Genomic DNA, 21,341 nt, shown 5'->3' on the forward strand with positions numbered 1-21,341 from the left:
TTGCTAGGCAAGTGCTTTGCCACTGAGCTACATCCCAGCCTCTTATCTCTTTTTTTCTGTAGCTTAAGAATAGGCCTTGGCCATATGGAATTAAAGGGAAGAAAGAACTTTATTGATCAGCTTAATGATGGAAGAAGGGACTATAAGTTAGCATAGTAGAGAAGAGAAAAACAGGAAGACTGCAAAACAAGGGCTATGCTCATAAACAGAAGAGCAGTGACTTGTATTGCCCTGGCAGAGCATGACAATAAGAAAAATGAGAATCTGCTAGGTCCCAGAACCTTCCAGGTAGTTCTGTCCTTAATGGTCCTCAGAACCTTGCTGGCTCTTAGGTTTTTCCTGCCTCGCGTAGTAGTGATGGCACAGTCTGTGGGATTCATATTGCCATCTTCCTCTGCAGAGAATATTAATTAGCAAAACATTTTCTGTTTACTTCTGAAAGGAATTTCTCTGGGATTTCCTGAACCACCAGGAGGGCCCCCGTCTACGAGATCGTTTAAGCCATGGAGAGATAAACCTATGTGAATTTCCAGAAGAAGCAGCAAGTCAGCTCCTTGCGTTTTCACTTGTGCTTTCTCTTAGATTCACTGATGAACATGTCCTGTCAATGTTTAAGGTAAGTTAGATGGAGCAAGATTTGCTGTCATTCAGCAATGAAAGAATGTGGTTTAATTTTCCAGTGTAATTGACTATTAATCTGTTTTGTTTGCCAGTCCTAGGGCTTGAACTCAGGGCCTGAGCACTATCCTTGGCTTCTTTTTGCTCAAGGCTAGCACTCTACCACTTGAGCCAAAGCGCCACTTCTGGCTTTTTCTACATATGTGGTGCTGAGGAATTGAACCCAGGGCTTCATGTATACAAAGAGAGCACTTTACCACTAGGCCATATTCCCAGCCCCTTAATCTTTTGTTTTAATGAGTTATACTACTTTTCTGTCAAAATAATTATAATTGATTACATGTATGTTTATGTTTTCTATAACTAATCAATACCATTTAAAGTAATTTAAATTTTGAGCACACTTTTGCCTTTGTTTTCAACAGCAATACGGTATTGAAAACCAAAGAACACAGTAGAAAACAGTTAACCAAGTATTAGGAAGTTTTTATAGCTGATAGGGTTGGCATACCAACAAACTAATATTTTTGTTTTAAAATAAGGAATTTTGGCTAGAACATCTATTATTTATATTTCCAGATTGTATGTTTAACAGTCATTTAAAAATTGTTTAGAAGTTCAAGCCATCAGGAATGACTCTCAGCAATGATTATTGTTAAGCAGTAAGTGTGTTCACCTCACATTTTTCCATGTGCGTACCAACATGGTATCTAGGAAGATCACATTGTGTTTGGTAGCTAGTGTTTCTCATTAGGTGTGTTTGGGCTTCAGTTTTACGCCTTTTGTCAGCTGCCATTCTCTCAGAGATCATCACTCACCTATGCTGGCCTGTGCTGGCCTATGCTCACCTATGCTGATGGCTGAAGTAATAACTGTGGGTGATATGGAAAATTCCTAATTGCAGTGTGAAATGAACCTGTCCATTTGGGCATCTGTAGTAACTTTGAAAAGTAAAGTTCTGAGGCTAATGCTATCTAAGGAAGACTAAAAGAGAATGAAGTAAGACCTTGCTTTTTAGAAAATTGTCCTTGTTTTTATATTTTTTTCAAATTTGTGATGTTTTGATCTTTTCTTGTGTTTACCACATATATGGTTATAATTATTTTCTAGACTTCCTGTTAATACATTTTGCACCATTTTGTTGGTTTTCTTTTCTCCCTGACTTACTAAGATAACTTACTTTTAACTTCAATGTACATATTGCTGCCTTTTTAAGCTTTTGATCTTTTGCTGTCTTTGGCCTCTGCATTTAGAGTCATTCTTCTAGGCCTTTTTGCTTTCCATAATTATTAATGTGCTTACAATTTTCCTCATGCTTTTACTGCTTTTTTGTTTTTCATGTCCATGTTTGCATGTGTTTGTGTGTGGGGGGGGGGAGGAGAGAGAGAGAGTGCACATGTGCACACGAGAGCGAGATTACTGGGGCTCCCACTTGAGCCACCACTCCACTTCCGGCTTTTTGTGGTTAATTGGAGATATGAGTCTCACAGACTTTCCTGCCTGGGCTGGCTTTGAACCAGATCCTCAGATCCCAACCTCCTGAGTAGCTAGGATTGGAAGCTAGTTGGGAACCATTAGCACCCAGCTTAATTTACATATTTTGATCCAAGTGGCATTTAGTCCATCTTGGGAATGAGGTAGCCAGTCTAGCTTTGCTTTGTTTTCCTTTACAAATAGCTAGCAAAAGTGTACCCTACGCAGAGACTAAACATCTGTGTTCCATGTACACAGGCCCTAGCCCTGGGCTGTCTTTGTGAGAAGCTTTGGTCTTTATTAAAGCTCTATGATAACTTAACATCTGTTGAATTATCTTCCTATGACTCTTCTCAGAATTTTCTTGCCTATTCTGTTATTATTCCATGTGAATTTGCATAAACACAAAGCCCAAAAAACAAATGGAAAAGAGTAAGCATCTAGTGGAATAACTTAGGGAACCCAGCATGTTTTTCCACATTGAAATCCATTTGGTGATGTGGCATCTCCCATCTGATACCTGCTGTGGGCTCAACCTCAGCCTGCCAGCTAAAAGCATATCCTTACAATGGCTGCTTAGGCCCCAAACCTCCCAGTCCTCACTTCTCGGCTTCTGTATCCCCTTTGAGTCCTCTACCTTAATTATAAATTCCAAACGCGTTCCTTTACTTCCATGCCATAACCTGGCCTAACAATGCTCACCCTCCTTGGAACAGTATTTTAAAACTGTAGCAGGTCTCCTTTTTCTATGACCTGTGCTTTCTTAGCATAGTAGCTAGATCCTTTTTCTAGTATTTTGCCTCTTGACCCAGAGATTCTACTCTGGTTTCACATCCTAGAACCAAAGCCAGGTAGGTGCTCTACTGTAACCTGCAGGCCCACACTGTCCCCCAAAGATTCATGGGAACTCTTCACATCTGGGTCCTGTGAGGGCACTGCCCGTAGTACAGCATGACTTAGGTCTTAGGTGTGTGACAGATGAAAGGTCACTCCTCTCCTCAGAACTTAACTTCTGTATCCATGTTAGTTGTTTGTTCTATATTGCTGAGAACTCTAGATGATTATTGCTTATTACCTTGGTAATTACCAACATCTTGACTTCTTTTTTGCTTTTAATAGTTTCCAGTTGACTGACTTGGATTTTCCAGTTTATAATTATATCAACTGTAGATAATATTTTTCATAGTTTTTCAATATTTATATGTTTAGCCATTACGTGTTTATAACCATGAAATTCTCTTTTAGTTTCGGTGATTTTTTTATAATTGTTTGGAATCTTTTTTCTTATGCATTTGTAGTTTTTTCACTTTTTTTTTTTTTGCCAGTCCTGGGCCTTGGACTCAGGGGCTGAGCACTGTCCCTGGCTTCTTCCCGCTCAAGCACTCTGCCACCTGAGCCACAGCGCCCCTTCTGGCCGTTTTCCATATATGTGGTGCTGGGGAATTGAACCGAGAGCTTCACGTGTAGCAGGCAAGCGCTCTTGCCACTAGGCCATATTCCCAGCCCGATTTTTTTTCCACATTTTTATAACCTTTTTTTTTTTTTTTTGGCCAGTCGTGGGCCTTGGACTCAGGGCCTGAGCACTGTCCCTGGCTTCTTCCCGCTCAAGGCTAGCACTCTGCCACTTGAGCCACAGCGCCACTTCTGGCCGTTTTCTGTATATGTGGTGCTGGGGAATCGAACCTAGGGCCTCGTGTATCCGAGGCAGGCACTCTTGCCACTAGGCTATATCCCCAGCCCTTTTTTTCACATTTTTAATAGCTATGTTATTAATCAATTCCATTTAAAATCATTTTGGGTATGATTTAACCACCAGGGCCAACTTAATGAAGAATTTTACTTTGTTTAAGCTGCACAGAATTATTTGAAGGAAAACAATGAGAAAGTTGGATTCTAATAACCTATTCAATTAAAAAAATAACCTTAAAAGCCTAACAAAAACTTACAGTAATGTCTTTTTTTCTAAACCAGGAGGAAGCAGCAATAAGATTGTTGATTAGACTTGCAGAGGGCTATAGTTCTCACTGCCACCCCATTTTTCACCTTAAAAAGCAGGTAAGCCATGTACAGGGCTTTGGGGAGAGGATTCATGGGTGGAACTGCTCCTTGCAGAGGTGTCAGAAGATCCAAGAGACTTGTCCCGTCAGACTGTGACCTCAGTATGTCACTTGTTATATGACACAGGTGAAGATGCGGAGTCTTTCTGAGCTGCCTTTGCTCACTTCTGAATCTAACAGTTGAAAGTGATGATAGTCCTGGCTCTATTGGATGTTTTTAGTATTAAGGTTTGAGTGTCAGAAGTGTTCAGCTGCTATTGTCTTATCAACCCAGGTCAGAGTACAGGTTTCATCAGAGGCAAAGAATGTTGTTTTGTCTTCTACTATACTAACACCAGTTTTTGTTAATGTATAAATTCAAACTTAAAAGCAGTGATGCCATGAAATTCCAATTTGATAATAGTTACAGGTGCTTTATTCTCTATATGGCAGGATGTGAGGGTTTTCCAGGGGTTCAGGAAGGGAATATCCTCAAGCAGATCTGACTCAGAATGGCCACTCAAGTGGACAGTGGTTGTGATAATGCTCAGCACAGGGCAATGTGGAAAGAGGTCTTCAGAGCTCTTTAGAGAGTCTGTGCCTTTAGAAAACAGAGACCGACTGACAGTGCCTGTGAGAAGGTGCTTGTCAGTAGAGGAAGAAGAGAGAAACAGCATCCTCATGCTTCATAAGAAAGACTCAGCGTCTGTACTGTGGCCAGTGGGTTCTGGTTTGCAGAAAGGGAAATTGGCTATGTTTTTCTGATATTATTGACCATGTGCATCACACTCACTGGTTCCCATGAGAATTCTTTCTGCCTTTTTCAAGCTGTCATTATGAAGGTAGAAGTTCCAGAACTTGTCTGTAGGAACAGTGTTTAGAAGGGAAGGTTCTGGAATGAAGAGAGCCTTTGAAAAGAAGGCTTTGTTCTGTGACCATAGCCTTTCTGACCCTACCTGGTTTCTTTGCTGTCCTCTTCCCTGGCCTCAGGTGAACCTCTTTCTTCCCCAATGATTACTTCAGATCCTCACCACTTCTGTTCTTTTGTCTGTTACTTTACTCATCTTTTGGTTTTTTTTTTTTTTCTTGGCCAGTCCTGGGCCTTGAACTCAGGGCCTGAGCACTGTCCCTGGCTTCACCTTTTGCTCAAGGCTAGTACTCTGCCACTTGAGCCACAGCGCCACTTCTGGCCGTTTTCTGTATATGTGGTGCTGGGGAATTGAACCCAGGGCCTCATGTATACGAGGCAAGCTCTCTTGCCACTAGGCCATATCCCCAGCCCTTTACTCATCTTTTTGTGATAGTTATGCATCTTTGCTTTATCAGATCATTGCTCTAGTTATTGTACTGTATAAGACACTCATGTTTGGTGGTATCTACAGCTGCCATTTGATTTACTTACATTGTTGTGGATCAGAAATCTGAAGAAGACTGATCAGGGGTCTGAGAGTGGCTTCAGCTGGCCTTAATGGGATGTGTCCCCCCAGGGCACTGCTTGGTGGGTGTTCTATCTAGAAAGCTCAAAAGTGACCAGAGACCTCACATGTCCTGAGTAGCAGACCCAGGTGACATCCAGCCTCCCACAAGAATGCACGGCCCTTAATCAGGAGGCGCTGTGCAGCCCCCTTGCACCGGGGATGCAGGTCTCTCTTCTGAACTGAGGGTGTATGTATGTTCACACCAGCCAGATGTTCAGTAGCTGCAAGTCCTCCAGTAGGTTGACCAGCTGTCCCTCATCTGAGCATGCTGAATTCTTGAGTCATCCCTTTTTAAAATATTATGGAATCTGTAACGGTTTTACAAGTGATATTTTCTAGAAAGTGACTTAACGTCTGTAATAGTTAAAAACATACTTTCTAGGTAATTTGTAAACTCTTTTAAAAAGTGTGGGGACTGCTCTCTCTGCTCCGGCTCAAGTGCTCACTTCTTTCTCTCTTATTATCCTCTCATCGCCTTCTCCCCCGACCCTCGGCCTGCAGGTTTTGTCGGGGTGAGACGTGGGGATGTCTCCGTCCTGGCGGGCGCGCGACCCGCGTGGTAATGTGACCGCTATCCTACTCTGGAAGCAACGGACATAGACCACGGGTTAGCCTCTGAGAGCGAACTAACTTTATTGAGAGAGGGGCAAGAGTAGATGATCGGGGGAAAGGGGGTTGGCCAGGATTCCCATAGGCCACGAGCTGTCAGGTGACCTCCAAGGGGCTGGTCACTTGACCTCCAAGGGGCTAAGTCACTTGACCTCCAAGGGGCTATGTCACTCGACCTCCAGGGCGGGGCTGGCTGCCAGCTAGGTGGGGGGTCTCTTATCGGACCGGTTTCTCCAGATTCCAATGTAGGGAGGATGGAAGGGCTGCATTCCCCAGCTGGGGGAGGTGCCTCAGGCCCCTTCCATCTAGGGGGAAGATGGACCCCAACATCTGCCTCTTTTATATTTTTTTTTTTTTTCGAACAGCAGGAGGCGCCCTACTCGAGAGCGCGCCATGTCTTAGGTTGCCCCCCCCCAAGGGGAGTCTTACCCGTCTTGGGCTAACGCCCTAGCTCTTCAGGCTGACCTTCCTGCCGGGCTGGCGGGCCCGATGAGAGGCCTTGGGGAGAGTAGGATTGGCACTCGAAAGAGAGCCTGATAATTTTTTCCGGTGCCGGCGGACCTTACTGAGCAGCAGGGCCTAGGGTTCGAGTGACGAGCCTCCTGGGGTTCTTATATGGCTAAAAGGCTAAAGGCCACTTGGTACCTAGACAGCTCTGGCCCATCGCTTACAACAAGAGACTCAATGTAAATATAAGGTAAATGGAAGCATAAAGCAGACATAAGCATGAGCAATCGTAATACAAGGCAAATGCAAACATGAGCAACTGTAACATATGAGCAATTGTAACACATGAGTAATTACAACAAGGCACAAGGCAATGGAGGGTCTCTTATCGGGTTCAGTCCACGGAAAACAGGAATTCTGGTCCAGTCTGGTGTCGCTCGAGGTAGCACAGGTGGCTCTTCCTTCCCCCGCTGGTGAGGTAGAGGGGCAGGTTCAGGTCCTGGTGATGTGGCAGCCAGGATGCTGGTAACTTAACAACTGAGGTTAGTAAAACACTTCATAATAAACATTGCAGCAAGGTGCCAATACCTTACTTATTATAAACATTTATAATAAAACATTAAGGTGTCCAAGTCCTTTAGCTCCTATTTCCCTCCAATGGGGACCCCTGAGATAAGCAGCAAAGGGGGGAGCGAAAGAGAGGGACAACCGTGCAAAATTTCCCTTTGGTCCTTGTGCAAGGCTGTGGGTCAGGCTGCCACAGCAAACGGTACTCCAAAGGGCGTCAGGCAGGGTCCAGGGAAGAAACAGAGCCGACACTGGGTCCAGGTCCATCGCTGGTGCAGGCAGGCTTTCCCGTTTCTCCTTAGAAAATTCCACCTCGGTCTTTGCTTTCCTGAGAGGAAACAAGGGGAGACATCCCTCAAGGGCAGGTGCCCTTGGGTGGTCATTCTGTTGGACAATATTTTACATCTCTAGCTGGTATCCAGATTGGATTCGGTTCCCCAGTAGGGAAGACGCAGGCGAATCCCCTGCCTGCGCTGATAATTGGGTCGGGTCCACGCCACGCCCCTGTCAGAGAATCCTTCCACCGGGCCTCCACTTTTAAGTAGGGTGTTTGGCTTGACCAGTGTCTCTGGAAAGCCGACAGAGGTTGGTCCTTAGAGAAATTTAAAATATTCAATGTAAACATCGCTGTCCTCAGCTGGTCCTGGGGGCTTCCCCCCCCTTTTTGTTTTAATAATTGATCCTTCAGGGTCCTATTATGCCTCTCAATTATGGCTTGACCCTTTGGGTTATAAGGTATTCCAGTGGTATGTTTAATATTCCACATTTGGAAAAATGCCTGTAAAGGCTTACTGGTGAAACAAGGTCCATTATCTGTTTTAACCTGTAAAGGCAGTCCTAGGATAGCAAAACATTGTAAGAAGTGGCTTTCAGCATGCCGTGCTCTTTCACCGGTATGCAGAGAGGCCCAACATGCACCAGAGCAGGTGTCAATGGACATAAATATATATTTTAGCCTTCCAAAGGGGGCGTAATGGGTCACATCAGTCTGCCAAATTAAATTGGGTCTTAAACCTCTTAAATTTACACCTGGAGATTGTAAGGGAGGGACTTGCACGAAAGGCATACATGATTTGCAAGTCCTTATAATCTTTTTTAAGTCTTTTATAGGAATTGAAGGAAATCTCTGATGTAACCCTCTCCAATTTAAGTGAGTACGCTCATGAAGCCCTTTGGCCATTTGGAGGTTTTGAGGTTGTACAATGGCTAGCGCTATGATGGTTCCATCCGTGGCCAGCTGGTCGGCCCTACGATTACCTTGTGCCAGGTCCCCAGGCAGTCCTTGGTGTCCACGAAGGTGCTGTAAAAAAAATAGGCTCACTCCGCTCTTTTAACAGAGACCTGACTTGGATCATCAGAGGAGTGATTGGGTTTCCATCCAACTTGATATGTGAACATACCAGGTTGGGTAGCAAGTTAACCACATATAGACTATCAGAGAACAAGTTCATTGGCTGTTTAACATGGGTCAGTGCCAAGGCAACTGCGTACAGCTCTTTAAACTGTGCAGAGCCAGTGATGGCTTCAAAGTAATGGGTGTTATCTTTCCCACCGGTAGGGGGCGAGGCGGAGCGCACCACTACGGCAGAGCCGGCTCGCCCACCATCTGTAAAGACATTGGCAGCCTTGACAAGAGGCTTGGTAGAGAAAAGCACAGGGGGTGTCCATTGTAGCCTGGAAAATGAGGTCACCCATCTTGAAGTGCCATAGTGGCAATCTATCTTACCCATAAAGCCCTCCAGGGCACTAGACACACGTGAATTATTTCTCCTGACCCATTCAAAATCTGACAACCGGTAGGGAATAGTTAGCACGTCAGGATCTCTTCCATAATGTCTCAGGGAAGTATCCCTGCCCTTAATTACCAAGTCAGCTAGCTGGTCCAGCTGGGAATAAACTCTGGGAGCTCCTCCCACTGATGCGTGCACCCACTGAAGGGGCTCGCCTGATTGGGTAATTGCAGCTGAAGAAAGTTCGGATCCAGGGAGGATCCAAAGGCAAAGTGGGCACTTAGGCTTGTAGCGTGCCAGCTGTGCCTTATTTAAGGCCAATTGGATTTTCTGGAAGGCTGTTTGGAGTGATGGAGTTATTGTAATAACATCAGTGGGCGCCTTGCCCTTTAAAGAGTCATGGAGTGGTAACAGCTCCTCTGTAGGCAGTTGAAGCCAGGATCTTAGCCAATTAATTTCACCTAACAGTCTTTGCATCTCCACCAGAGTATAAGTTGCCTGGAAGGATAACTGGGGCTTGAGTGGGCATACAGAGTCTAGTTTAAGCTCTGCCCCCAAGATCTTGAAGGGGTATACTTTCTGAACCTTGTCACTGTCTATACGCAGCCCTCTTTGAAGGAGTATTTGGGCCTTGCTATAGGCCAAAATCTAGTGTTTGGGCATCTACTGATCCAATAATAATGTTGTCCAATTAAATGCATATGGTCCGATCTGCTCCTGTATTAATTAAGAATCGGAACTTTTTTCCAAATATCATGATTACTGTCTCTGGGAATAGGGACTGCCCAGCAAGGGGCTTTAGGCTGTTTATTGCCTTGGTTGGTGGGGAATCTAAAAGTCAGGCTGTAAAGCAGATATTTTGTCCAGGGCGCGTTCGGCCTGCCTCTCTCAAGAACCATCCTCCTGGATTCATGAAAATCTGTAGTTTCAAGGCCTCTGAATTTAAAAGTGGCCAGGCCGGTCTTTTTTTTTTTTTTTTTTTTGCTGCGGGGCACCACCGCCGCAGAAAAGCGGCTCAGGGCTGCCGAAATCTGCATATGTATAGATTCAAGCTGAGCCTCACATGGGGGAGGGGTAGCAAGCCTGCGGCTGCTCTGCTCATCTCCTGTCTGCCTTGGATTCCTGGGTGCCGAACGAGATTTGGTCCCAGGGCTTTTTGGAGTAGGCATCGGGGCCCACTCCAGATCAAAATTAACTCCGGCTTCCTTCTCCTGAATCCAGGGACTCCCCGCCCGGGTCCCAAGAGAGGCAAGCCTTGAGAGTTTTAATGGCTCGAAGTAGGAGTTTTCCCCATCGTGCCGTTTGTAATTCCCGCTCTAGTCGGTCCCAAGTTTCCCATGAGAGTGGGTTGGCTCCAGTTAGCCACGGGACCCTGTGGGTCAATTCCTCCCAAATTTGTATGGCGCAGGGCTCTGAGATATTAATCCCCGCGTTTTGGAGGGTGAACTTTAGGATCTTAGGGGGCGAATTGTTTCGCCGATTCTGGACTTGTCCCATCCTCTTACCTGGGGTGGGAGGATCGCGCGTCTCAGGATTTCCAACCTGTTTCCGTCAGGGCCGGTCGGGAGCCGGGCTTTCTTGCGTGGATTCGTGCAAACCACGTTGGGCGCCACTCTGTGGGGACTGCTCTCTCTGCTCCGGCTCAAGTGCTCACTTCTTTCTCTCTTATTATCCTCTCATCGCCTTCTCCCCCGACCCTCGGCCTGCAGGTTTTGTCGGGGTGAGACGTGGGGATGTCTCCGTCCTGGCGGGCGCGCGACCCGCGTGGTAATGTGACCGCTATCCTACTCTGGAAGCAACGGACATAGACCACGGGTTAGCCTCTGAGAGCGAACTAACTTTATTGAGAGAGGGGCAAGAGTAGATGATCGGGGGAAAGGGGGTTGGCCAGGATTCCCATAGGCCACGAGCTGTCAGGTGACCTCCAAGGGGCTGGTCACTTGACCTCCAAGGGGCTAAGTCACTTGACCTCCAAGGGGCTATGTCACTCGACCTCCAGGGCGGGGCTGGCTGCCAGCTAGGTGGGGGGTCTCTTATCGGACCGGTTTCTCCAGATTCCAATGTAGGGAGGATGGAAGGGCTGCATTCCCCAGCTGGGGGAGGTGCCTCAGGCCCCTTCCATCTAGGGGGAAGATGGACCCCAACAAAAAAGTAGTTTGCAATACGGGTGCCTTCTATAATTGTAGCTACTCAGGAGGCCAAGACTAGAGGATCATGGTTTGAAGCCAGCCATGGCAGGACAATCCATAACATTTCTACCTCTAAGTTTTATCTACAATTAACCTCCAAAAACCTAGAAATGGAACTATGGCTCAAATGATAGAGTGCCAGTCATGAGTGACAAAGCTTAGGAATAGTGTTCCGTCTCTGAGTTAAAGCCCTAATATTGGCAAAAACAAAACAAAACCCAGCAATTAAATGTTTCTTCCAGGTGCTGAGCTGTGAGGAAAGCATCAGGATTTGGCCTTTGCTGCCTTTACCAGAAGAACTTGGTCAGGAATCCATCAGGTAAGTTGTCTCAGGCTGCACAGACTGTCCAGGTATCAGGTATAGCCAGTGCCAAGAGCTCTTTTTTCCTTGGGGCTGTTGGAACATGGATAAGAAGGGGAGCTGTTAGGTCTGGCCGGCTGCTGCAGGCATGTGCCAGCAAGAAGCCTGGCTGAGGTGATCTTCCAGGTGGAGCATAGACTGGAGGTAGGTATGGGGGCATGGAGGGGAAGAGGCACCCACCAAGAACTTCTTAGAAGAAGTAGGAGTCTGAACTCAGGATGAAGAGGGGTTGGCAATACAGACTTGGGACCCCAATGTTATAGGCATATTCACACTGTGGAGTAATGTGGACGGGCTATGTGTACCTTTGCTCCCAATGGTGTACATCTGTCATTGATTTTTACCTTTCTTTGTGAAACTAAGCTTCAGATGAAGTTGATTGCTCATTGAACATTAAAGTGAACGTTGTTGTTATTATAGTGGCATTTAAAGTAGTGTGTCTTTGAATATTGTCTGTTTCAGATTGGGAGGTGACTCTGAAACATGTGCCTGCTATTCATTAATTACAAAGATTATATGTGAGCTCTGTCACCATGTGCCTGCGAATCTCTGTGCTATCAGGGACACAGATGGTCCTCCCACTGCCGAGTGAGTGCCGGCACACCGTAAGGACTGCTGACGCTGTAGCAAGTCTAGCCTACTTGGTGTTGTCTGTCTTAACTTCTGTGGATACAACCCCATGAGGGGTTTTGGACAGTTCAGTCTCTGTTTAAGCATAGGAGTGTCTGACAAAGCTATAAATATTTACTCTGTTCACCACAGTTAACCCTCATTTATCACTGCCTTGTGCTCCATGTGTGCTTCAGACTATCCCACGGCCTCTGTGGCCCTTACCGAGGTGTGAAGGTGTAGAGCTGGCCTGAGGCTTTGGTGGGCACGCTCCTGACAGCCTGCTTTCACTTGCAGGTGGCCCCAGATGCTCCGCAGACTCTGCTGCACACGCATCCCCACCCTGTTCTGCCCCAGAGCCGTCCTGGAGGTGCTGGCCGTGCTTCGCAGCATCGGTTCCCAGTGCCAGCGCGTGTCTAGCCAGGTGGCGGTCTCCTTGCAACTGAGGCACAAGCAGTGGGTGGAGCGGAACCTGCGCTCGAGGCAGCGACAGAACTATCTGCACATGCTGCACAGGTACGTTCACTGCTATGGGAGAGCTCTCAGCTCGGCTGGGTTTGACATGTGTTCACCCTTCCCGCTGCATTACATCAGAGAATTAATTTACAACACCGCTGTTTTGAAATAGTGCTTGTAAGTTTGGAATGTGGAGTGTGGGTACTACCCACCAAATGAATATTGACTTAAAACCTAGCAGCATGTTCAGTTGCATTTGTCAGCACTGTGGTTCCTTTATGTGTTAAAATGCGCTACACCCCAGAGAAACGGCCATTTTGGACAAATCTATAAACGTTTAGGTTGACTAACAGGAGTGTTCCTATACCCATCAGAGGACTTTGAGGGATCTCCTTCTGGAAGCTGCTCATAAGTTTATACTCCTGCAGTTTATAAAGGCATGTTGGAACTTCACAACCCTCCTAAATTCAACTGATCTTGAACCCCTTTACTGCTTTCATGGGGAAAATAAGACCTGCTTTTAATTGGAATTTCTTTGAGTTTGGTAGCATTAAATATACTTTCATATTTAAGCCACTTTTTTCTCCTTGTGAGAGTTTTTGATTGCAAGGTTGTAAGAAAGCTACTAGGAGGCAGTCAGGAGCACAAGTCCAAAGCATAAGGCTTGGTATTGGCCAAACCAGGCTGTTCTCAGGCACAGCATTGTTGGTGTTGTCAGCCGCTGGTGTTGTCAGAGACACAGTGTTGGGATGGACAGTAGCTGCCAGTGTTGTCAGAGGCACAGCCTTGGTGGACAGTAGCTACCGGTGTTGTCAGAGGCAGAGCATTGGTTTGGGCAGTAGCCACCTGTGTTCTCAAAGGCACAGCGCTGGTGGACAGTAGCCACCCATGTTCTTAGAGGCATAGCATTGGTGGGTAGTAGCCTCAAGTGTTGTCAGGCAAGTATTGGGATGTACAGGAGCCGCTGGTGTTCTCAGAGGCGGAGCATTGGTACAGACAGTAGCCACAACTGGCCAGACTCAAGGGAGGTGCTACTCCCAGACAGTGGGAAGACACCTGGTACACTGAGGTTAGGGAGAAGATGGACTAGACTGAGCACTCCTGTGGGGGCTGCGGGGCAGGTGTAAGGCACAGGGCCTACAGTGCCTAGGGTACCATCTTTCCAGAGCTTTGAATTAAGGTGCTTGAAGAAGGTGATAGGTGAAACTTGCTATCTCCTGTGAATGCAAGAAAATGGTTACTTGTCAGATGGTAACCTACTGTCTCCTTCTCAGTACTAGGCTTCTGTCTCCTGTGCTGTACCTGATTTTATTGTTTGTTGTGTTGGAACTGGTCAACATTCATTTCGTCTGTGGAAAAGATGCTCATGAATATCAGAAATATCTAAAGTAAGTGTTCTCTGCTTAACAAATGAAACCTCCATGCTTGGATTATTTCAAATAATTTTTATATCTACTTAGGCAGGGTAAAAATAGAATCCTGTCCACTTGGGAGGCAGAAATAAGAAGGATCAGGGTTTGTAGCCGTTGGGGCATAAAAAGTTTATTGGGGTGTTATCAACCAATGGCTGGGGGTAGTGTCACACCTCTATTACCACAATGGCTGGGGGTAGTGTCACACCTCTGTGACCACAATGGCTGGGGGTAGTGTCACACCTCTAGTACCACAATGGCTGGGGGTAGTGTCACACCTCTAGTACCACAATGGCTGGGGGTAGTGTCACACCTCTGTGACCACAATGGCGGGGAGGGGGGGGGTAGTGTCACACTTCTGTGACCACAATAGCTGGACAGGATGGCAACAAATGAGAGGATCACAGTTCAGGTCGACCTGGGCATAAAGCAAGACACTGCCTTGGAAACTGTGTGGCTGCCAACAAGCATGAGGCCCTGAGTTCAGTCCCCAGGACCACCAGAGATCAAACACAAGACCCAATTTTCACTCTGATAGGTTATTCTTTGAAGACTTTTTTTTAACCTTTCATGGATTCTGATGGATCTTTAGCAGTTCTCTGAGAATTGTACTGCTTACTAGCAGTACTAGCTTGTGAACATTTGAGGCCAACACCGGTATGGGCCTGCTTCACAAAATTTAACATAGTTTAGTGTGCGTGGGTCCTTCCAGAACTCTACATTCTGTACCACGTGGCATGGCATCAGGTCCAAGCTGCAGGATGGGCATCAAGGCAGAAGGCAGGTACTGTCTGTGTCACTCCCTGGTACCTGCTGTTGCAGAGGGCATGGAGGCTGGGCATTGGCAATCCCTGACATGTCCAAATGACACAAATAGCTTCAGATTCGTGATGCCTACTTTTCAGAGCTGTCCAGATGTAATGCTCTGAAAGTTGGTGGAACCCTATGTGGCCCACCTTGAACCAGAGATTACAGAGCTGAGGGGGGCCCTGTGGGCAGGGCTGCGTCTATGCTGGCTTGTGCTAGGGTGCAGCTGCTGTGACTGCAGCCTCCTGCCGCTTCCCACAAAGTCTCTGTGTCTTAGTTGCCTTTCAGCAGTGCTTGACAGGCAGCAGAGACGCCTGCGAATAATGACGTGGGTGTAAAAACATGCCTTTGGCATTTAATACACAGAAGCGCCAAATCTTGTGAGAGTGAAGTGCCAGCATGCACAATGTGGAAGACTTGTGAGTGTGCAGGGGTGTGTGCATGATGTGGAGGACTAGTGAGTGTGCCGGGGGAGGTGTGCACAACGTGGAGGACTGGTGAGTGTGTGTGCTATGGTGTGTACAACATAGAAGACTGATGAGGGGGCAGGGGGCAGTGTGCACGATGAGAACTGGTGAGTGTGCAGGGGAGGTGTGCACGATGACAACTGGTGAGTGTGCAAGGGAGGTGTGCACAATGTGGAGGACTGGCGAGTGTGCAGGGAAGTTGTGCACAATGAGAACTGGTGAGTGTTCAGGGGAGGTGTGCACAATGTGGAGGACTGGTGAGTGTGCAGGGGAGGTGTGCACAATGTGGAGGACTGGCGAGTGTGCAGGGGAGGTGTGCACAAAGAACTGGTGAGTGTTCAGGGGAGGTGTGGAGGTGTGCACAATGTGGAGGACTGGTGAGTGTGCAGGGGAGGTGTGTACAGTGGAGGACTGGTGAGTGTTCAGGGGAGGTGTGGAGGTGTGCACAATGTGGAGGACTGGTGAGTGTTCAGGGGAGGTGTGCACAATGTGGAGGACTGGTGAGTGTGCAGGGGAGGTGTGCACAATGAGAACTGGTGAGTGTTCAGGGGAGGTGTGGAGGTGTGCACAATGTGGAGGACTGGTGAGTGTGCAGGGGAGGTGTGTACAGTGGAGGACTGGTGAGTGTGCAGGGAAGCTGTGCACGGCGTGGAGGATTGGTGAGTGTGCAGGGGAGGTATGCATGGCGTGGAGGACTGGCGAGTGTGCAGGGAAGCTGTGCACAATGTGGAGGACTGGTGAGTGTGCAGGGGAGGTGTGTACAGTGGAGGACTGGTGAGTGTGCAGGGAAGCTGTGCATGGCGTGGAGGACTGGCGAGTGTGCAGGGAAGCTGTGCACAATGTGGAGGACTGGTGAGTGTGCAGGGAAGCTGTGCATGGCGTGGAGGACTGGTGAGTGTGCCAGGGAGGACGTGGAGGACTGGTGAGTGTGCCGGGGAGTGTGCACGACGTGGAGGACTGGTGAGTGTGCCGGGGAGTGTGCACGGCGTGGAGGACTGGTGAGTGTGCAGGGAAGCTGTGCACGGCGTAGAGGACTGGTGAGTGTGCAGGGGAGGTGTGCACGGTGTGGAGGACTGGCGAGTGTGCAGGGGAGTGTGCACGACGTGGAGGACTGGTGAGTGCAGGGAAGCTGTGCACGGCGTGGAGGACTGGTGAGTGTGCAGGGAAGCTGTGCACGGCGTGGAGGACTGGTGAGTGTGCAGGGAAGCTGTGCATGGCGTGGAGGACTGGTGAGTGTGCAGGGGAGCGTGCACAATGTGGAGGACTGGTGAGTGTGCCGGGGAGTGTGCACGGCGTGGAGGACTGGTGAGTGTGCAGGGAAGCTGTGCACGGCGTGGAGGACTGGTGAGTGTGCAGGGAAGCTGTGCACGGCGTGGAGGACTGGTGAGTGTGCAGGGGAGTGTGCACAATGTGGAGGACTGGTGAGTGTGCAGGGAAGCTGTGCACGACGTGGAGGACTGGTGAGTGTAGGGGGGAGTGTGCACGGCGTGGAGGACTGGTGAGTGTGCCGGGGAGCGTGCACGGCGTGGAGGACTGGTGAGTGTGCAGGGAAGCTGTGCACGGCGTGGAGGACTGGTGAGTGTGCAGGGGAGCGTGCACAATGTGGAGGACTGGTGAGTGTGCCGGGGAGTGTGCACGGCGTGGAGGACTGGTGAGTGTGCAGGGAAGCTGTGCACGGCGTGGAGGACTGGTGAGTGTGCAGGGAAGCTGTGCACGGCGTGGAGGACTGGTGAGTGTGCAGGGGAGTGTGCACAATGTGGAGGACTGGTGAGTGTGCAGGGAAGCTGTGCACGACGTGGAGGACTGGTGAGTGTAGGGGGGAGTGTGCACGGCGTGGAGGACTGGTGAGTGTGCCGGGGAGCGTGCACGGCGTGGAGGACTGGTGAGTGTGCAGGGAAGCTGTGCACGGCGTGGAGGACTGGTGAGTGTGCAGGGGAGCGTGCACAATGTGGAGGACTGGTGAGTGTGCCGGGGAGTGTGCACGGCGTGGAGGACTGGTGAGTGTGCAGGGAAGCTGTGCACGACGTGGAGGACTGGTGAGTGTGCAGGGAAGCTGTGCACGGCGTGGAGGACTGGTGAGTGTGCAGGGGAGTGTGCACAATGTGGAGGACTGGTGAGTGTGCAGGGAAGCTGTGCACGACGTGGAGGACTGGTGAGTGTAGGGGGGAGTGTGCACGGCGTGGAGGACTGGTGAGTGTGCCGGGGAGCGTGCACGGCGTGGAGGACTGGTGAGTGTGCAGGGAAGCTGTGCACGGCGTGGAGGACTGGTGAGTGTGCAGGGGAGCGTGCACAATGTGGAGGACTGGTGAGTGTGCCGGGGAGTGTGCACGGCGTGGAGGACTGGTGAGTGTGCAGGGAAGCTGTGCACGGCGTGGAGGACTGGTGAGTGTGCCGGGAAGCTGTGCACGGCGTGGAGGACTGGTGAGTGTGCCAGGGAGTGTGCACGGCGTGGAGGACTGGTAAGTGTGCTGGGGAGTGTGCACGGTGTGGAGGACTGGTGAGTGTGCCGGGGAGGACGTGGAGGACTGGTGAGTGTGCGGGGGGAAGTGTGCACGACGTGGAGGACTGGTGAGTGTGCCGGGGAGTGTGCACGGCGTGGAGGACTGGTGAGTGTGCAGGGAAGCGTGCACGGCGTGGAGGACTGGTGAGTGTGCCGGGGAGGACGTGGAAGGCCCTCCTACATGGAGGGTCTGGACTTCACTGGCATTCTTTTTGTGTTCAGGTTTGAAAAGTTTCAAGGTATGAAGTTGGGGAAACGCAAATCTTGGGACACTTTGAGGAGAACTTTGAAAAAGTAAAAGTGGCCTTTAGTCTCCTTGGTCAGAGCACCTGCTTCCCGCCGTCTTGTAGGAAACACATGAGCAGCAGCAGCAGCTGTCTGCATGCCTCTCCTGAGACCCTGAGTTAGGGAGGAAGGTGGCAGTGTGCAGGGTGTCTGACGCCCAGGAGGTCCCGTGCCCAGCTCCCTGCCCTCTCGGACCAGCACCCCGCTCCTCTCCTGTCAGTCTGGCCCACATAGCCCCACAGAACCACCAAGTCGGAAGTTGAAAATGAGAGAAGACATTGTGTTTCATAACTCTCCGGATGGCATTGACTTAGCAGTGCTTTGGATTTTCTGTTATATGTGTTCTCTTATTTTCATTTTGCAACCATTTTTCCCTTGAATCTACAGATAAAAACCAAGTACTGTTTAACTCTAGGACTAATTCCAAGAAGAAAGAGAAGACACCTATTTTTTTTTTTTTGCATTTTATAATGAATGGGCCAAGAAATTAATTGCTTTCTTTTTCAACAGGTTTTTAAAGTCAATCTTGCAATACACTGAGAACCTTGTGGCCTACACCAGCCAAGAAAAGAACAAATGGAATGAAACCATCGTTCTTACACATGCAGCTTTGTTGAAAATTTGGACTTTTAGTGAGACAAAACAAATGTTAATACATTTAGCCAAGACAGATCCCCAAGTACAGTCATGTGAAAAGATATGTAAGTCAGTTATAACCAAAAACCCCTAAGCTTATATAGCTGTGAACAAGGAGTATGTTAATATTCAATGCTGGGAGTAGGTTTCAGGGTCTGTTTGATCAAGGTTCAAGTGGTGCTTTCTGTAGTTTTCTTGTTTGCCTGTTGGGGTTACCTTGAGGCTGAACTCTGTGGCAGCCATCAGCTGCAGTAGGTTTGGGTCTGTCTCCTCATGACAGACCCCTGAGGGGTGGCCACATACCTGTCCTTGACAGTGATCACTGGTCAGGGTCAGGGAGGTCAGCACGAGCTGACTGATAGGAGCGGGTAATAGCCCATCCCCAGAGGTACACCAGGTTGATCTGTCCACATCTGGTAGGTGGGCACTGACAAATAGTTTCTGGAAGGTTGTATGGGTAGTGAGGCTTAGAGCTGGGCAGCCTTTGGCAGGAGTGTGATTTCCAGGTTTGATCCAGGCCTGAGCATTGGAGGGGGAGGAGGTCAGCACTCCTGGTTCAGCTTGAGCCTGTCACCAGCTCCCAGGGATTCCCTGCTAAGCTGCTTTTATCTGGACCAGATGCTCCTTCAAGAATCACCCAGTCCTTTGCACACCTAGAAAGACAGTCATATGCCATAGCTAGCAGCAGCAGCACAGCTAGGGGCTTTCAGGAAATTCAATGAGGCTGTGCTAACCTGATTGTATTTCTGTATATACATGCAGCATGCTGGTCTCACCACCTTACAGACCGTGCCTAGGTGTAGCTGTAGTCACCTCACACATATGTTCTGTCTCATGTCTCATGTATTGGGGCTGCTGAAATCCTGTGGTCTGGAGAGTGCCCTGTGGGAGCACAGGAGGGGCTGGGGAGTGTCCTGTGGGAGCACAGGAGGGGCTGGGGAGTGCCCTGTGGGAGCACGGGAGGGGCTGGGGAGTGCCCTGTGGGAGCACAGGAGGGGCTGGGGAGTGCCCTGTGGGAGCACAGGAGGGGCTGGAGAGTGCCCTGTGGGAGCACAGGAGGGGCTGGAGAGTGTCCTGTGGGAGCACAGGAGGGGCTGGGGAGTGTCCTGTGGGAGCACAGGGGCTGGGAAGTGCCCTGTGGGAGCACGGGGGCTGGGGAGTGCCCTGTGGGAGCACGGGAGGGGCTGGAGAGTGCCCTGTGGGAGCACAGGAGGGGCTGGAGAGTGCCCTGTGGGAACACAGGAGGGGCTGGGGAGTGTCCTGTGGGAGCACGGGAGGGGCTGGAGAGTGCCCTGTGGGAGCACAGGAGGGGCTGGAGAGTGCCCTGTGGGAGCACAGGAGGGGCTGGAGAGTGTCCTGTGGGAGCACAGGAGGGGCTGGAGAGTGTCCTGTGGGAGCACGGGAGGGGCTGGAGAGTGCCCTGTGGGAGCACGGGGGGCTGGGGAGTGCCCTGTGGGAGCACAGGAGGGGCTGGGGAGTGTCCTGTGGGAGCACGGGGGGGGGGGGCTGGGAAGTGCCCCCTGGGGACATGGGGGGCTGGGGAGTGCCCCGTGGGAGCACGGGGGGCTGGGGAGTGTCCTGTGGGAGCACGGGGGCTGGGGAGTGCCCTGTGGGAGCACGGGGGCTGGGGAGTGCCCTGTGGGAGCACGGGGGGCTGGGGAGTGTCCTGTGGGAGCACAGGAGGGGCTGGGGAGTGTCCTGTGGGAGCACGGGGGGGCTGGGAAGTGCCCCCTGGGGACATGGGGGGCTGAGGAGTGTCCTGTGGGAGCACAGGGGAGGCTGGGAAGTGCCCTGTGGGAGCAGGGGAGGGGCTGGGAAGTGCCCTGGGGAGCAAGGGGGCTGGGGAGTGTCCTGGGGGAGCACAGAAGGGGCTGGGGAGTGCCCTGTGGGAGCACAGGAGGGGCTGGGGAGTGTCCTGTGGGAGCATTGGGGGGGGGGGGGCTGGGAAGTGCCCCGTGGGAGCACGGGAGGGGCTGGGAAGTGCCCCCTGGGGACATGGGGGGCTGGGGAGTTCCCTGTTGGAGCACGGGGGAGGGGGAGGGCAGGGGGCGGGGCTTGGGCGTGCCCCATGGGAGCAGCCTGGCACAATCTGCTGTCCCTTTGTCAACTCAAGCCCACGACTCTCTCAGTTGGACTTAGGGATGAGAGAATAAAATACTACACAACTTATGAAGACATTAGAGCTTTGTCTCACACAGGTGACGATTGTCCTCTTAGGATTGAGAAAGAAAAAATGGGTTGACAGATTGATATCTGTATTATTAGATGGTGGAAAGGACATAAAGAGCTGCTGCTTGTCTTGTCTTCCACCTGGTGATCTGAACTTGGTGTTTTAAACTTTTCCCTATGACCTGCTCCAGCCCCTCGCCTCCTGGGGCTGGCCCTCCCCTGGTAGGTTGACCTTTGTGGTTCTACCCTGAGAGGATGACTCAATCCCATTCCCATTGTCACCCATGCTTGTTTGGGTACTTGGTTCTAGTATCATTGGATTTGGAAATAATCAAGTTTCCCCAGAGAATCTCAATTCTATCCCGATCCTCCATTCTGTGGTAGCTGGCTGCTCACCCAAGCCCTGCGGCACACTCCTTTTCCCCGATGGTGTGGGCCATCGGGTGCAGCCTGGGGCTGCCGGCTTCTGCAGAACAGTGCACCCATGGGGGC

General features: G+C 50.0%; 1 protein-coding gene across 5 annotated transcripts in view; it reads left to right on the forward strand.

Moving 5' to 3' along the window:
• The window catches only part of Ermard (ER membrane associated RNA degradation), a 37,585-nt gene extending 18,731 nt beyond the window's left edge, over positions 1-18,854 (forward strand). The window contains exons 12-18 of one of the 5 annotated variants that reach the window (XM_048354468.1): positions 443-616; positions 4,063-4,146; positions 11,390-11,466; positions 11,971-12,096; positions 12,415-12,633; positions 13,848-13,961; positions 18,555-18,854. In XM_048354468.1, the coding sequence (XP_048210425.1) occupies positions 443-616; positions 4,063-4,146; positions 11,390-11,466; positions 11,971-12,096; positions 12,415-12,633; positions 13,848-13,961; positions 18,555-18,774 (1,014 nt within the window). In that variant the 3' untranslated portion in view covers positions 18,775-18,854. Of the gene's footprint in view, positions 1-442; positions 617-4,062; positions 4,147-11,389; positions 11,653-11,970; positions 12,097-12,414; positions 12,634-13,847; positions 13,962-18,545 lie in introns of those variants that run through there. The other 4 variants (XM_048354467.1, XR_007212171.1, XR_007212173.1 and 1 more) reach the window with 4 other exon arrangements.
• Positions 18,855-21,341: the final 2,487 nt, after the last annotated feature.

This window comes from Perognathus longimembris, chromosome 9 (genome assembly GCF_023159225.1).
Source record: "Perognathus longimembris pacificus isolate PPM17 chromosome 9, ASM2315922v1, whole genome shotgun sequence".
In the NCBI taxonomy this organism is placed as follows: Eukaryota; Metazoa; Chordata; class Mammalia; order Rodentia; family Heteromyidae; genus Perognathus; species Perognathus longimembris.